General features: G+C 37.9%; 1 protein-coding gene across 15 annotated transcripts in view; it reads left to right on the forward strand.

Moving 5' to 3' along the window:
* Positions 1-16,740, forward strand: part of RALGAPA1 (Ral GTPase activating protein catalytic subunit alpha 1) — a 131,281-nt gene that overhangs the window by 75,763 nt on the left and 38,778 nt on the right. For all 15 annotated transcript variants that reach the window (XM_033063047.1, XM_033063049.1, XM_033063045.1 and 12 more), the window contains 4 exons: positions 4,806-5,670; positions 7,058-7,129; positions 8,072-8,195; positions 10,758-10,913. In XM_033063047.1, coding sequence (XP_032918938.1) covers positions 4,806-5,670; positions 7,058-7,129; positions 8,072-8,195; positions 10,758-10,913 — 1,217 coding nt within the window. The remainder of the gene's footprint in view (positions 1-4,805; positions 5,671-7,057; positions 7,130-8,071; positions 8,196-10,757; positions 10,914-16,740) is intronic.

Genomic DNA, 16,740 nt, shown 5'->3' on the forward strand with positions numbered 1-16,740 from the left:
GATGGGGATTGGGGGACTGCAGTCAGTTGACCACGCATTGTCTCTGCTGCCCCTTCCTCCACAGGAGGACTCCTCATTCTCTTCCCCTGCTCCAGCATGGGGGTCCTCACAGAGGAGACTTCCTTCACAGAAAGGAGACTTCTACAACACAACTCCTTTACATGGACGGCAGTTCTTCATGAATGCGCCACTGTGGCTCCCCTGTGGGGATCCCTTTCCTGTGGCTCAGTCCTCTAGGTGCATACTGCTCCAGCATGGGTCTCCCATTGGGTCATAAGTCCTCCCAGCAATCCTGCTCCAGCATGGACTCTTCTCTGCACAGCACCACAGTTCCTGCCAGGAGCCTGATACAATGTGGGCTTTCCAGAGGGTCACAGCCTCCTTTGGCATCCACTTGCTCCAGCATGGGGTCCCCAGGGGCTGCAGGTGATTCTCTGTTCCACTGTGAACCCCCATGGGCTGCAGGGACACATCCTGTCTCACCAAGGTCTGCACTGGAGGCTGCAGGGAATCTCAGCTCCATGGCCTGGAGCACCTCCTGCCCCTCCTTCTTCACTGACCTTGGTATCTGCAGAGTTGTTGCTTTCACATATTCTCACTCTGCTCTTTAGCTGCAATTTCTTTTTGCCCAATAATTTTTTTTCCTTCTTAACTCTGTTATTCCAGAGGCATTACTTCCATTGCTGATCAGCTCAGCCTTGGTGAGCAGCAGGTCCAATTTGGAGCTGGCTGACATTGTCTTCATCAGACACAGGGGAAACTTCTAGCAGCTTTTCAGAGAAACTCCTGCTGTAACCCCCTCACTACCAAAACTGTGCCACACAAACCCACTGTTCTAATTAACTGCACCCAACTACCCAGCTTAGATGTTCACAAGCCAAACTGGACTGCATAGTGACAATCTGCTAATTTACTTCTGAACTTCTCCGTTTCATTTCAGGACCATGAACATGTATGACGGAGAATTTTTTTGCAATTATGGACAAAAAACATTTTGAAAGCTGTTCTTCATGGATCACAAATCTGTTAGAGGTAGCTGTGATTGGAAGGTTCTAGTAACATTACATGGATACAGTGGTCTATCAGTTATTGATTTGATTTTTTCCCCCCTTATTCATATTTCTCCAAACATATTTTAAACTCTTTTGCACAGATTAATCATTTTTTCTAATATTTTTTGATTTCTAATGAAAAATACTTCCCTGCCTGATGTTTAGTCATAGCTTTTGTTTAAAAAGTAGAAATATAAAGTACTTCTCATAAAAGGCTTTGCTGTTAGCCATTTTACTGAGAAGGCACAAAATACACACTTTAAAAAAAGAACTTTATACATAGTGCATCTAGATTAATACAGTTTGTGTCTTTTCTAGAGATGGGTTCTCTGTTACTGCATGTCTATATAGCTGAAGTTTAAAATTAGAAAGGAATGAGACTTGGTTAAACTAAGGTAAAAACAGTAAACTAAGCTAAGAGGAACACTCTTAGGCGCCCTCTAAACATAATGAAGGAAAAAGAAGTTTTAGAGAGTGATTCATCTCATTGCGCCAATTTGAGATTAATTAGTCTGTACAGGTCATCATTCTTTAAACAGTGAAAAGGATGAGGAGAGTTAAATTCCACCCTCAGTCATTACTTTTTACTTCTACTGCATAACCATAGTTGGTTAAAATGTTCAGCCAAAGTTGAATTGAAAAGTTAACAGCATATCTTAAGGAAAGTCAAGAATCCTTCATTCATGCCACAGTTACAAATTAGTAGTGATGGACCTTCAACCTTTCCACAAAAGAGGTAATTTCAGGACTGAGAAAAATAAATAGTATAACATGATTCTAGTAAATTATCAAATGATCATGTACGCATTTAAATTACATTGCCCTAGCCAGAGGCAGTACAATTGTAAAGAAGCAGCGATGTGTTCTCTCAGGAACACAGAGGAACAAAACAGTGAGCTGGACTGCCTTAATGTGTAAAGACGTGGCTTAGTTTGTAGAATTTGTGGTAAAGCTGTGATGGCTTGCATTATTCCATATTTTCATTTGCCATCCAGAAACAAAGAGCATGGTTTAGATACTCAATTTTAAGGTTTTAATATATTAAATGTCCATTTATTCCTGATTGAGGAGATGTGCTTCTAGGAATAAATTCAGTTGCAAAGTTAATTTAAAATTTTCATTATTTCAAAATGTGTTACTAGGTTTGGAATTTTTCCTGTTTTATTCCTGGGAAAACCATCACCAAAATCTGATTTTCTGTATGGCAAAAATGTTTCAAGATTGCTTTATTTTATTTCAACGTAGCAGGTTGCGTCTTACAGTCTACTTTTCAATATACATCTCTTGATACTTCTAATTTAATTTTCTGTGTCATTTTTAGATCAACAGCACTGTATTCTGAGAGAAGACTCAGACGTAGTGTTCATATTTTATAAAAGAAACAATGACAGGTTTCTGATTTTAATTCAAGTGCAAAGTTTTCAGTGCAAGGCTGTATTAGGACTGAGAATAGATCTTCCAAATATAAATTAATTGTTCCCTTCTTTGTATCACTGTGTCACTTGTCCATATGTCCCTTACACTCCTAAGGGAGCACATTCACACAGGCACAAAATGATCATGGTAAGGTTTGATATCTTTAGGGTTTGCCACACAACAGTAGTAGTAATAACATATGCTGGAAGGTCCTTATTTCTTCAGATTTCTCAGCAGAACCTAACAGGGGGCATTTAACTTTTAAGAGTGGGACTTCATGTGTCTGGAAAGCTTCTGTCTCTGCTCCTGGAAACCTGAGAAAATTATTCCCTTATTTATCTATGCAGTGGCAAGTGCTAAATATTTGGTATAAATATCCTGACAAAGATGGGCCACCTTCTGCATTGTCCAGGTGTTAGTTAATAATGTGCTGATAAATGATTCTTCAAGCACCCAGCTTATTTTCTCTTTGTTTTGTGTAAAATCTGCTTCCAGATCCTTCTCATATTTCAGCAGATGGCACTATAACTTAATTTCCTTGTATGCTGCCGGTATCTGGACACTTAATTCAGTGTCACTGAATGTTTTTGTATTTGTAAATTTTAAACCTCAAGAAGGCTATAGATGATAAAAATACAATCTGTAATCTGTTTATATTAATTTTCAAGGCATTTGTTTATTAAAACACTCAAATAGATATGAGTTCTGGAATTGTGTAAATATTATGTTGATTTTGCCAGCTATTAACTGGATGAAGTGTTTTCCTATTTGTAGTTCAGATTTAGTACTTCCTAAAGGAAATCAATAACCAGAATCCCAAACATCTCTTACATGCTGTACCCAAACCATTTTGGGGAAAAAAGGGCCAAATACATGCTACCTGTTTATTTTTGCAGTTGCTAAATGCATCCGTCTTCAGAAACTGAAGATCTATAATGGCAGTCAGTAGGCATCACAAATTTGCCTTTATTTTCTAGTTAAACCAATTAAGATATCAGAAACTGCGAAAAGAAATTTGTTTAGTAAACATTAGTTTTGTGGCTTATGAATATCCAACATAAAGTGAGATGAATTCATTATACCTTACTTCTATGCCCAAGAGGTTACATATTCTCAGTAAATGCTGAATGGAAAAGTGACATCATTCAGAACATTCTGGTTTGATGGATTTTGGTGACAAAGAAGATGGGAAACATTTGCAGAAGTTTTCAATGTTTAATGTAATTAAAAATGCGTTATGTAATCCTGAGGAGTACAGTTTTTTAATCTTCTCTTTGTAAATCCCAAATTCAGGGGATCCATGTCCAGCTACGAGGGAGAGGATAGAGAAAACAAATACTTGGCCAGTTTGATCTTGTTCCTTCTTCCACCAGTCTTATTCTGCAGTGTAATATTTTTGTGTATGGGTTCTTCAAAGGGTCCCCTGACCCAATTGATGGTTCTCTGCCTGAGAGAGTCACTTTGTCTGGCTCATGTACTTCATGTAGAGTGGACTTGATAAGAATAATTCAATAACAATATAGTACTGTGTTAGCAGAGTGTGATATAAACATTAAAAATACCTTTTTTGAATTTAGATGATGTAATGTGAGAGTGGAAAGTATGCAGCAAAGAAGGAGGTAGCAAAAACCATATTGAAATGCCGGTGCATCTCATAGAATGAGTTTCACATAAGATGGGCACAATTAATTTTTCTTTCTCTCTCCCAAGATTTTCTAACCTGAAACTTCTTAAAATGCAGTTGTGGCATGAGATTTCGTTTTTGAAAATTTTGATAATGTTAGATCATGCTCAGTATAGACAACCTGGTCTTTGATTTTGTACTTTAAAATTATTCAGTGCTATTCTCAAGCTAACCTACAGCTATATGCTCCCCAGGGAAATTAAGATGGATTAGACCTTTTGTGCATCTATCTTCCTTTGTATTTCTCACCGTAATGATGTGCATAAATATAAAAATACACTGCAGTATGAATGGGCATCTTGCAACGCAGTTATGATCTCCACTTCAACAGCAATTTAAGATTTATTTTCACTAGATAAGAAATTGTGTATTTTAGAAGAACAGTGCTGATAACAAAGCTATGGCAAAGGAAGTATAATCTGTAGACATAGACATGACTGTAAATGAAGATGCTTCTTTAATTGTTTTAGGGTTTTTCTTGCTATTTTTATATAAGACCAATGGTCATCAAAATACATATTTTTCCTTTACTGAGTTGCATGTATCCTCAGCTTGCAGTGCTCATTCTCTCAGGAAGAGACCAAAAGAAATGCATTAATCTCAGTGTTGTTTTCTGAACTCTTCTTTTAAAACTTGTGCTCTTTCTCTTGCAGTGAAAACTCACATGCAACAAGGATTAATATCTGTTGCTGCTCGTACTGTGATAACACATCTAGTCAACCACTTAGGCCACTATCCTATGAGTGGAGGTCCTGCTATGCTGACCAGTCAAGTGTGTGAAAACAATGACAATCCATACAGTGAAAGTCCTGAGCTTTCTCCTGAACTTTTTGAGAACCCAAATCTTCAGTTCTTTGTATTAAACAATACTTCCCTGGTGTCTTGCATACAAATCCAAGCTGAAGATGACATGCCTGGAGGAGGACTGTCTGCTGGACTTGCATCAGCTAGTTCAAATGTTAGAATTATAGTGCGTGATCTGTCTGGCAAATACTCGTGGGATTCGGCCATTTTGTATGGACCATCATCTTTATGTGGGTCTTCACAACAAACACCTTTTGCACTTTCATTATCTCAGCAAGATAAACCAGAAGATGCTCTTTCATCTTTTGAGCATGTGGAGGATGTATCTGCAAGAGATGGAATTACACTCCAAGTTAAAAGGAAATTTAGAGACACTGTACCAACATGGGATACAATTAGGGATGAAGAAGATGCTCTTGATGAGCTGCTGCAGTATTTAGGTGTTACAAGCCCTGAATGCTTACAGAGAACTGGTGTTTCACTCAACATCCCTGCTCCTCAACCAGTCTGCATCTCAGAAAAGCAGGAGAACGATGTCATCAACGCAATTCTGAAACAGCACACAGAAGAGAGAGAGTTTGTAGAAAAGCATTTCAATGATGTAAATATGAGGGCTATGGAGCAGGATGAACCAACCTCACAAAAGCCACAGTCAGCATTTTACTACTGTAGATTACTTCTCAGTATACTAGGAATGAATTCATGGGATAAAAGGTAAAATGACTCATATTTTAAGAACTTTTTTAAGGAACTGTGCTGTTCTTACCTTCATCATAGAGTTTGTTAAGCCGAATATATTCCAGGCTAGCTAATGAAAGAGAGGGGATATGCAGCTAAGGGCTAAATGGCAGCTTTCCTCTGCTTTTCAACCTATCATTTAGAGAGATAGAAAGGAGGAATCTGTTGCATTTATTGTGATTCATATTCTTTCCTTAAAAAGTGTTTGAAGGCAAATTGAAGGAGCGATGTATTTTCTTTGCTTCCCATGTATGATGCTGCAAAAATCATTACCTTTCAATGCCAGAATAATACTCAGAAAGTGTCATATTCTCAGCTATTGTGTCGCTGGACAGTGTCCTGCTGCTTTGTCTGCTAAAAGCATGCTTGCATGCAGCGTCAAAGCCTTGCATGTGTATTAGCTAATGAGAAAGATGTGTCCCCTACTATTTATTTCAACATTGGCTATGCTTGAGTACTGTTTGAATGTTGTTAAGAGCAATAGGAGAGAACAATGGTCAATTACAGAAGTAATGTCTCTTTACATTATTATTTTTGTGTAGGTGTAGTTAAGTGCATGTCTGCATATACATGGGGGTATGTACAAATATTAGCACCCTAGAATTTTCTGGGTCTGAAATCTTCTTCTGCCATTGCTTTCAAATTCCACATTAGAATCATTGATGTATTTTCGTACTATGAAAGGAAATGGATATTCAGTGAAACAAAAATAATGTGTGTGACTGAGGTATCACTGGAATCAGACAAAATGTTAGTGTTACAACCCTTCTTGTTTGGGTCTTTAATTCCTCAAGGCAGTCTGGTTTTGAACAGGACTGCTCTTAATGCCACAGTATTTTGTGGGAAACATCTTAAGCACAGTTGAAAAGACATGAAAACTGCCTTTCTCTAACATACTGGTTTTGTTTTTGTTTAAACTGTTACAGCTGGCTGGATGATTACTGAGCTAAGTTCTGCTCTGCAGTTCAGGGTAGCAAAAGTTCTGTGTTGAATGCACCGACTCCCTACAATAGTAGACTAATGGGAGTGTCTTTTGTCACTAAACTTATATATTTTATGGTTCTTCTGTAGAGAAGAAATGGATCCCAGTCAGATCCAATGGGCTGACAGAAGAAAGTGGAAAGAAATTAAGGTTTTATTCAGGGCTGTAGTGAATATAGAAGATTTTCTGTAGTAAGAAAAATTGCTTGTATATTTTTTAAAGATGTCTTAATTTTTATATATCAAGGAAGGACTGTTGAAAAGGCAGAAATATGTATTGGCTGTTCCTAAGTGGACCAGGATATATTGTTGTATCATTCTTGTACTGTTCTGTATCCATCAGTGAAGAGGTAATAAAAAAGTTACAAATTTCTCTATTTAGAAGGAGCTTTCATCTCCTGAAGAAAAATGAGAAGTTACTTCGAGAACTCAGAAATTTGGACTCAAGACAATGGTAAATTCTTTTAATGACTGCCTATTTACTTGTTTTAAGTGTGCTTTTACTCAAATGGCTCTAATTGCATAGATGTGAGAATTGAGCTGACTTTTTTAATAGGTTTTTTAATTATTAATGTCTTGTGCATCTTATTGTAGTTTTTTCTGTTATATTGAAGTTGCATTGCTTTTATTTGTAGGGTCAAATTCTGCATATAGAATACCATAAGATAAACAAATTTCAAAATAACTTACGAGCATTTGTATATGCATAATGTTTAATTATTTAAAAACGTTAATGTATCAATTCTCCACATTTTAAACTTTGCTTGATTGTTTAGCTGTTTCAAATGGTCCCAGTATTTGAGGACATGGACTCTAGGTGGAATTGTAGCACAGAATTAAAATTAAACTTGGTTTTGTAGAAGTTGAAATAAAACCCAGCGGAAGTTGCAGAAGTGTGAGAAACCATCTCCACTTGTTCCAGTGTCTAACAGCAACCTGTCAACAGAAGATAATTAAGTGATGATGATCTTTTAAAAATATGTGAAGATTCTTCATTCAGTTGCACAAGCTGCATTTTCATAGTGTTCAGAAGGCACTGTTGTTAATGGGCAGTGCAGTGTGGATAATACCCACATTACAGGTTTTTACCATTTTAGCCCACCTATTCCATTAGCAGTTGGTACAGCCAGCACCATCCTGCATCTTGGAAGTGATGAAAAGGGTAAATGCTGCTCATGTATAGCAAAACTTTGGCTCTAGAGAAGATGACACTAAAAAGGACAGAATGAGAATATGAAAATAAAGGGAATATCCAAAAAGAAGTCATATAATTGTACTATAATTCCACTATGTATTTTTTGTGCTTTAAAAGTCATGCTATGTGTGTGTATTGTTTGCATATTTTCATTTCATATTAGTTAAGGCACTGTCTTGCAATGATCATTCTGTTTTACAGCCGAGAGACACACAAGATTGCAGTGTTTTATGTTGCTGAGGGACAGGAAGATAAACACTCCATTCTTACGAATACTGGGGGAAGTCAAGCCTATGAGGATTTTGTAGCTGGTCTTGGCTGGGAGGTATTTATTAAATCCTAGGTTTTTTACAAAGACAGTTACCAATACCTTAATATATTACAAGTCTTGGTTCTCCAGCATTACTCACCAGTACTGAAATACACCAGTTTAAAAATAGGATTTAGAGAAAAATTCCTGGTTTAGTTTCATCAGCAATACTAGCCATTTAAATTCAAACTCTCAACAACTGAGGAAAGTTTGTGCAGGCAAAGATAATTCTTTAATGTGCAGTCCTGTATTTGGCTTTCATGGACTGATTAGGAGGCATCTTGATTTCCCTGTAAGCTTGTAAAGTGTTAAGTCCATTGAAGTTTGAGCTTTGCTCAAATTCAGGACTTCAAAAAGTATAGACAAGCAACTTCTCACATACTCTCTTCTTCCTGCATTCCACTGCAGACACATATCGGTTCACACACTCCACTATACTTCTGTTCCAGCGGTCAGAAATACTGTGATCTACCCCATCATCTATATGGGCCTGCACCTCTTTAGTCACTTGTTCAATAGTATCACAAGGATTTCCTTTTTTCCATCTTTCTTTCAGATGCACAGGATTAATTGCCACTGTAAAGTCCAATTTGGCACTGTTGCACAGAATACAGAAATGGCTTTTGGTCCTGGTTGGCTGTAAAAGAAGCTGCAGGTTTTTTGCTCCTCTTGCAACTTGTGCTCATCAGGAGTGTCCATATGAGTGTCTATATTATTTTTCTTTGTGTTTCTTTATTCCTTAGGTATAAAAGGACACTACCAGATTAACTGTGTGAATAATGACTCTGACTTTCCCACAGGAACAGAGGAAAAAAGCTACAAGTCTGCTGACTTTCATGAACATAGATGTTTATTTCCCACATTGAGGAGGAAAAAAAATAACACTAGTACCAGAAAATATCCTTCTTTAGTGGTTTACAGTAATTTTACGACTATAAGGCGCACCCTTTTGACTAAAATTTTTCCCCGAAACTGGAAGTGCGCCTTATAGTCCGGTGCGCCTTATCTGATGAACAAAGTTGCGACATTTGCCACCCCAGAAGTGCGAGCCCACCGGCATTGGGGTGTTCCCCGCGCGGGACGGGCCCGCCGGCATCAGGGAGCTGGCCCCCCGACAGGGAGGGGGAAAGCTGCCAGAATCGGAGCAGCCGCCGCGCGGGGGGGCAGAAAGCCACCGGAATCACCGCGTGGGGAGGGCAAAAGCTGTCAGAATCGGAGCGACCGCTGCATGGGGAGGGCGGAAAGCTGCCGGAATCGGAGCAGCCACCGCGCGGGGAGGGGGAAAGCCGCCAGAATCGGAGCGGCTGCCGCGCGGGGAGGGGGAAAGCCACCAGAATCGGAGCGGCTGCTGCCTGGGGAGGGGGAAAGCTGCCGGAATCGGAACGGCTGCTGCGCGGGGAGGGGGAAAGCTGCTGGAATCGGGGCAGCGGCGGCACGGGGCAAGCCTGCCAGCATCGGGTCACCCGGAGCACCAGGGGAGTCCCGGAGCGCGCCAGCAGTGCGGGGTTCCCGGTGCGCCAGAGGGGCGCATGACACCCAGAGCACCAGGGAACTCCTGGAGCAGCGGGGCCCTGGGGACGCTGCACGGAGCGGCGGCAGGCATAGCCCAGCCCCTCCGGGTATAGGCAGGCCTGGGGGCCAATGGCTGCCGGGTTGAGGCTGGGCCTCAGCCAGCAACCGTGCAGGAGGAACTGGGGGCAGCTCCTCGCTGCAAAAAAAAAGATGCGCCTTATAGTCCGGTGCGCCTTATCTGATCTACAAAGTTGCAAAATGTGCCGGCTCCTGGGGGGTGCACCTTATAGTCTGATGCGCCTTATGGTCGTGAAATTACTGTAATTCTCTTAGGCAGTATTAGCAAGTTTAAAGAGCTGCTAATTTGGATTAATATTCCATAATTAGACAACTAATATTTTAACATTTTAACATTAAATTCTGCATTCTTTAGTATCAGGAAAACAAATATATCCCATGTGGGCGGAGATTAAGTGTATTCACATCTAAAAAACAACCTTTTGTAGTCACTGTTTTAAAGGTGAAACAGTACATTAAACACACATACTTATTTCAGTGTCAGACTGTTTCCCATTGATCTAAGGCTTTAAAACTTATTCACAAATTATCAGTTAGTTTCCTGTGATTTTTTAAAATGCCGAATGAAAATTTCTCAAAAAAATATATGGAAGATACTAAATTCCCTGGCTGTTACACAGAGTTTTCCAGAACTCAGGCCAAGGTTGATGTAGTATCTGAGAATTCTAAAAATTCAGAAAGCACATGTAAGTGACTGCACTCAAAGGCTGTGGGAATAATGCAGTAAATATTATTTACACAATCTTTCCTTTCTTTTAACCTCATCTTTCCAGTAACTTCTGTAGTGACCATGGAATATAGAATGCTAGTGCACTGCAGTTGACTTCCAGTCTAGTCAGCAAGTCTGAGCTCTTTTAGAAACAAAGTGTAACTATACTGCTAGGGAAAGGATTTCACTTTTGAAGTTCAGTTGAAAGTGCATTTTAAAGAGTGTATTTATTACCTGATAATTTTTTTCTTGTAAAGCTTCCTGGTCTTTATTTCTAGGTAAATCTCACAAACCATTGTGGCTTTATGGGAGGACTGCAAAAAAACAAAAGCACTGGATTGACCACTCCATATTTTGCTACCTCAACAGTGGAAGTAATGTTCCATGTGTCAACAAGAATGCCTTCTGATTCAGATGACTCTTTAACAAAAAAAGTAGGTGTCTCTATAAACAATGCTCTCTTGGTAATAAATCTAGAGAAATTAGTGTCGAAAATACAGTAACTTTAAAAAAATCCAACATAACAACAGAACACCATAAAATATCAGAACATTTTTACCTGCTAAGTTGGTATATTCTCTGCCAATTTCTAGTTTTATCATACTGGTGATTTTTACCATCATTGCAATTGTTGACAAGAACATATACATAGTGGGGAAAAGTGCAGGGAAGTAATGGTTGGTGTAGAAATAAAAATTTTACATCTGAATGATATCTTAGTACTTTTGAAACCTTAGATGCCAATTAAGAAATATGTGGTGAGTACTTTCTGAGTTGACTTTTTATTTACCTAAGAGTCATGTGCAGGTTATTAACATAATTTTCTCTAAAAATAGTACGACAATGTTTATTGTATATAAGGTGGTTTGTCCTGAAGGAGGCACAGATTCTCAACAGTGATATGATCTCTTATAGCTGCATTAAGAAAAAAAAATGGTTTTCTGTACTGGTATTTTTTTCTTTAGAATTTAATAAATTCCACATTAGTGATAATAAGTTACAGTCTCGAACATGTGTTCTATTATAAATGAACAATTAGCTATCCTCAGACTGTCCCCCCATCCTGCATACATACGTCTTCAGATGTGCTAATCCATTCACTAGACACGTTAATGAGCACTGGTTGAAGTGTAATATTGGAGGAACTGAAGCTGGTTGACCTCAGCATGGACTTTAATACTTGTAATTAAATTAGATGGTAGACAGTTAGTAAAGAGAGAAATAGCCATGCCTCTGGCAAGCTTCAGTTATTAATGACTTCTTTTTCTTTGTGTTCAACTTGAAGAAAAAATATTATTGTTCTTATTATAGAATGACTATGAATTCTAACTTTTCACTGTTCCATCTGAGGTTGGTTTGGTTGGTGTGGGGTTTTTTAATTAAAAATGCTTTTGCTTGTGTGCCTACGATGCTGCATCCTTTCTGTTCTATATTTCCTGAAGTAGAGCCAGGGTAATAATAAGGTTGTTAAATGATTTATAGAAGTGGCAAATAGTAAAAATAACTCATTTTAAAATTAGATTGTTGCTACTGTTTTAGTATAGAACGAAGTGGGGGGTCTTTTGAAGTTGTCTGGCTTCTTTATTTTTTAAACAAAAAAATAAAACACAACTTGTAATTAACCTTTCAAAGTTTGTTTATAATTGGTTTGAATTAGATCATTACAAAGTGTTGGAAAGGGGGAAAATGAATCACAGTGAAAAATAATTAATAGTGAATAATTTAAAAATGCTATGGTCTTCAGCAGAACAAGAGGCAAGATATCGTGTCTGTTTCCAGGAGCATGTCATGAATGAGCGTTTCAGGTAGCTCAAAGAATGATCACTAAAGGCATTGGCAAAAGCAGGTTTAATATTCAAATAAAAGGGTGACAGTTCATTTCCAAGATTCAATCTATTGCCTACTGGATGCTTAAAGCACACAGAGAAATGTCAGACTAAAACGTAAAATTAATCAGTGAATCTAAAATAAACAAGTATCATCTGTGTGGAGACTGGGGATGAAAAAAGGTTAAGAATGGAAAGGGTAAAGATGAAAGGCGATGAGGAAGATCCTCTCAATGAGTCACAAGGTTCAGAGTGGACCCCCTTGCCAAACCTAGCCACAGACTTGAACAACAGTTTAGGCTTAAAGCTTTTACCAGCATGTAAACTTAACAGCACTTAACATCGATAGCTTAATTTAAACAATTTAACAAAAGGTTCTATAGAATTTACTGTAGCACAGCAGTAACTCACTTATAGGCCTAACTTACAGATCTAAAGTACTTAATCTGAGAGCAACATTCATAGTACAGTTGCTATAGCACATTTAAACTTGAATGCACACAGATCTAAAGGAGTATGTATGAGGTATATACCTGTAAAAAATTCTCCTTTAGTTCAGTCAACTATTCATGTCTGATTCCTTTGCATCTTCTCAACAAGTGAAGGGATTTATCCTTGAGCAGCAGGAGTATTAGCCCAGGCTCCATTGGTGTCATTTGATAGCGATCCTCTGAATTCAGCTAACTTCACAGTTTGCTGCCTCTGAGAGATGTCCCACTCAGAGGAGGATTGCTGGCTGCAGCCAACCGGTGGTCCAGGAGAGCTCAAAGGGTCTCACTTCCAACCACTGCTTAGAGGGCTGCAAGAGAGTTGGATTTAGTCACAGTAATTTTCCATTCTCTGCACAATTTGGGTTGGTAACTTTCTTTGAAAGTTTGATTACAACTTTGATTACCAGTTCCACTTGGGCTGTTATTGATACAAGAAAAAACAGGTTTCCAAGGTTGTTCATTGAAAAACAGGAGCGAACGTTCTGGGACCAGGCAGTGTTTCTGATACACTCAAGAGGAGCTTAGCCCAGGTCTTGTTTGTCAAGGCCAAGGCCTATCCAGCATTTCTAAGATGATAGTTCAGTCCGAGGGGGTAGGGAGGGATACACCTTCTCAGAACACCCTGCACCTGCATACAACTGTTTTTGCCAGGGAAGGTTCAGTGCTGGTCCAGCTTGTGAAAATTGTGTCAGCTGAGCTTCTTAACTATTCCAGCTTGTCCCTTCTTCTCTCCTGCTTTACCGACAATCTCACCCATCAGTAATTTGGAATATTTGAGGTCTGTATGGATATGTAGAGTGTATCAATAGATTGAAATTATATTTGTGGCTCAGCTACTGGTTGACTGTTTAATCAAGCTACTTTATTTCTCTGTGGCTTTCATTTCTGTTCTTCCTCAGTGTGTTGATATAGTTCTTTTTAAGCACATTTTCCCAAGAGCAGAGGCTTGTGAACCTTTTTCTCTGTCTGCTCCCTTTCCTAACAGTTTTTGGCTCATTCCAATCGAATCTAATAAAGACATGTTTAAAAGCTCTTCATTTTGTGTATGTTTAATGATGATAGGCTAAGTTAGGGAGATGGAGTAGGTGAAAGTTTTAGTGCTCCTACTCAGCAAGTAAAGACTTAATGGGAAGAAGCATTAGATATCAAGGACCCAGCAGCAAAGAGAGATATTAAGAAATCCATCCTAAACATGAGAGAAACGTCAGCTGAAGTTTGCATCTTGGGATAAACCGGCAAGTGCTATCAGGAGACATGAATAGGAAAACAGTCTTAATTTACTATTCATAACAACTGCTCATGCTGCTTGTACTGAACATACCAGCAAAAGGATTGTGTTTTATGAAATCAGCTCACACACACTATCAAAATTATTTGAGAGGCGTGTGAGTGCTAACAGTTCTAATTGTTCTGAGTACGTATACTGTTCATGACCTTCATAGAAACTTGAGATTTGAGCTTCTCTACAGGTCTTTCACATGATTTTTTAGTCTGTTTTATTCAATGGGAGAAAAACAAGCAAACTTGCAGTAGTTGGCTTCAAATGGCTGCTGCTTTTTATATTGTAAATGTGCCTAGAGGTACATGATAGGTTCATCTTATAAATGGAAATTAAATTAAATTAAAACAAAACTTCTTCCTGCCAGTTGAGCCACTGTAGAATCAAGATTCTGCTGTTTCAGGGGCTAAGCCATTTTAAAACTGTTTTTCCATCAGTCTTAGCAGTAAATTAAACTTTTAAGTGTCTTGATACCTCTGAAGCATTTGCTTCTGAAGTTATGAAATAGCAAATAAATACATGAATTCAAGAACCGATGAAAAATTTCTGAATGTGTAAAGGAACTTAAGATTGAAATACATATATAAAATAACTGTTTAATTTGCAAATAGAAAATTAAAGGTTTAATGCTGATAATGCAATCAATTCTGGTTTTCTTACAATTAAAGGTTGGAGTAAAAAGTATTTACACTAACCTTACAAGAACAAGCTTGCAGAGAATGTGAGGAGTAAATAGTATGAAGACTCAGTTCACAGAATGAGAAAGGTTGTAGAGAGAGGCACATAAATGAGCTGTCACCTGTCTAGTTTCTCCTTCCTTAGGAGGAACTTCCTAAAGGAGTGAAGGCATTGTAAGTGAGAATTTTATACACGTGTAAAGAAAAGTAATATTGTTGGTAATTAGAATACTAATTCATCTTGAGCTTTTGGTGTATTACATGATCTAAGTTGTGCATGACATGATCCTAACCCCATAAAACCATTACAACTCCCAGTACTTACGGTTTTTTTAATTGCTAACCTGTATTGGGGACCTGAAGGTTTATAGATGTGAATTATTAGTACAGTATTTTTTTGGGTTACAATTAGATACACATATTGCTAAAAAATCAAACCAAATAAACAAAAACCCCAAACGCACCATAGTTATTGAGATGAAGTTTGGTGAAAGATTCATCTAGAAGGTATATGCACTGTAGACAGTAGTGCTATTAACATTAAATGGACAAAAGTAGCTGTATAAAACCATTACTTCATGTATCTCTGCTCCTTTTGTTCTTTTTGTAATAAACACTTCCATTTTTGAAGAAGAAAAAAAGTTGAGGCTAGCTGTTCTCTCAGAAGAAAATATAATAGCTTTTTTTCTCCCTCCTTTAGGTAAGTGGGTATTAGAAATTACAGTAATTTTGGCAAGAGTTCAAGGGTTAATGTAACAGATAAATAAAAGGAATTTTCTGTAAATTGAGCCCTGCATTATTTCACTTGTCTTGCCTTTCCAAACCTAACTCATTTAATTTTAAAAAGTAAATACTTAAATTCTTCCTGACAGTGTGCTTTGCTTTTACTATCGTTTATTACTTCAATTATACTTGGTATCACTTAGAACAATCTGCCATTTGGAAATTTCAGTATAGCCTGCAGCTTAGTTTAAAGTCTGGCTGCTATTGTAACATGTACAGCATATGACACTAATGTATCAAAATTAGATTTGATCATCCCTCCTGGTTATATTTATTTCACGTTTCTTTTGTATTCAGTTAACATAAATGTATTAGGAGAGCTGACACATGATGATGGTTATAGAGTAAGAATATTTTAAAGTATTTTGAGTTAAATTTGAAATTTCAGGTAACCTAACAGTTGGTCATTTTTATATATTTGTTCTAATGGAGTAGAGTTTCAGAGCAACCCTAAAAAAAATCTGTTTGTCTCCTTTATCTCCTCAGGGCTGTCTTCCTGACCGCTCAGGTTTAAAATGGCTAAAACAGAGCTCTTAATCTCTTTCTCATTGCCACCTTTCCAGATCACCACAGATAACATGACTGTTGTGCCTGTCACTTGTGCCCATAGCCTGAAATCATCTTTAATTTGGTCCACTTTCTGGATTGTTACATTTATTCTGTGCTTACGGCTCTTCTTTTTCTCACCTAACATTTCTTCCAACACAGCCTTTCCATACACACAGTTAAAATTTATTGTCTGTATCATAAACTGTTGTTTTGATTGCTGAACCTTCCTTTCTCTGGTCTTGATACTTTCATTCTTGAAGAATGCTGATATAAACAACATTTTTCTAATCTTTAACACCTTTTTATATTTGTAAAACACCTTCTTTGCATTTGTCCATCTCTGTTTTGTGTCATGTCTTATGCTTAGATAAAGAACTCTCTGGAGCAGTTTGATCTGCATTTAGAGTCATAGAATACTGGGTAACCCATAGTTCCAGATGTTTCCAGTCTACCACCAGTTGCTCAAGGTATAACATTATTTTAGGACTTTTTATTACTTGTATTATTGCAGTGACTTTTGTCACTGGTACTGATTTGCACTTTGTTAGGTGTACTGTGATGTATGCACATAAGAAGTTGTAAATTCAGGAAAACAAGGTCAGGAAATAAGTGTGAATGTAACTGGTCGACAGTTTTGAATAACCATTAAGACACAC

Source organism: Catharus ustulatus, chromosome 6 (genome assembly GCF_009819885.2).
Source record: "Catharus ustulatus isolate bCatUst1 chromosome 6, bCatUst1.pri.v2, whole genome shotgun sequence".
Classification (NCBI taxonomy): domain Eukaryota; kingdom Metazoa; phylum Chordata; class Aves; order Passeriformes; family Turdidae; genus Catharus; species Catharus ustulatus.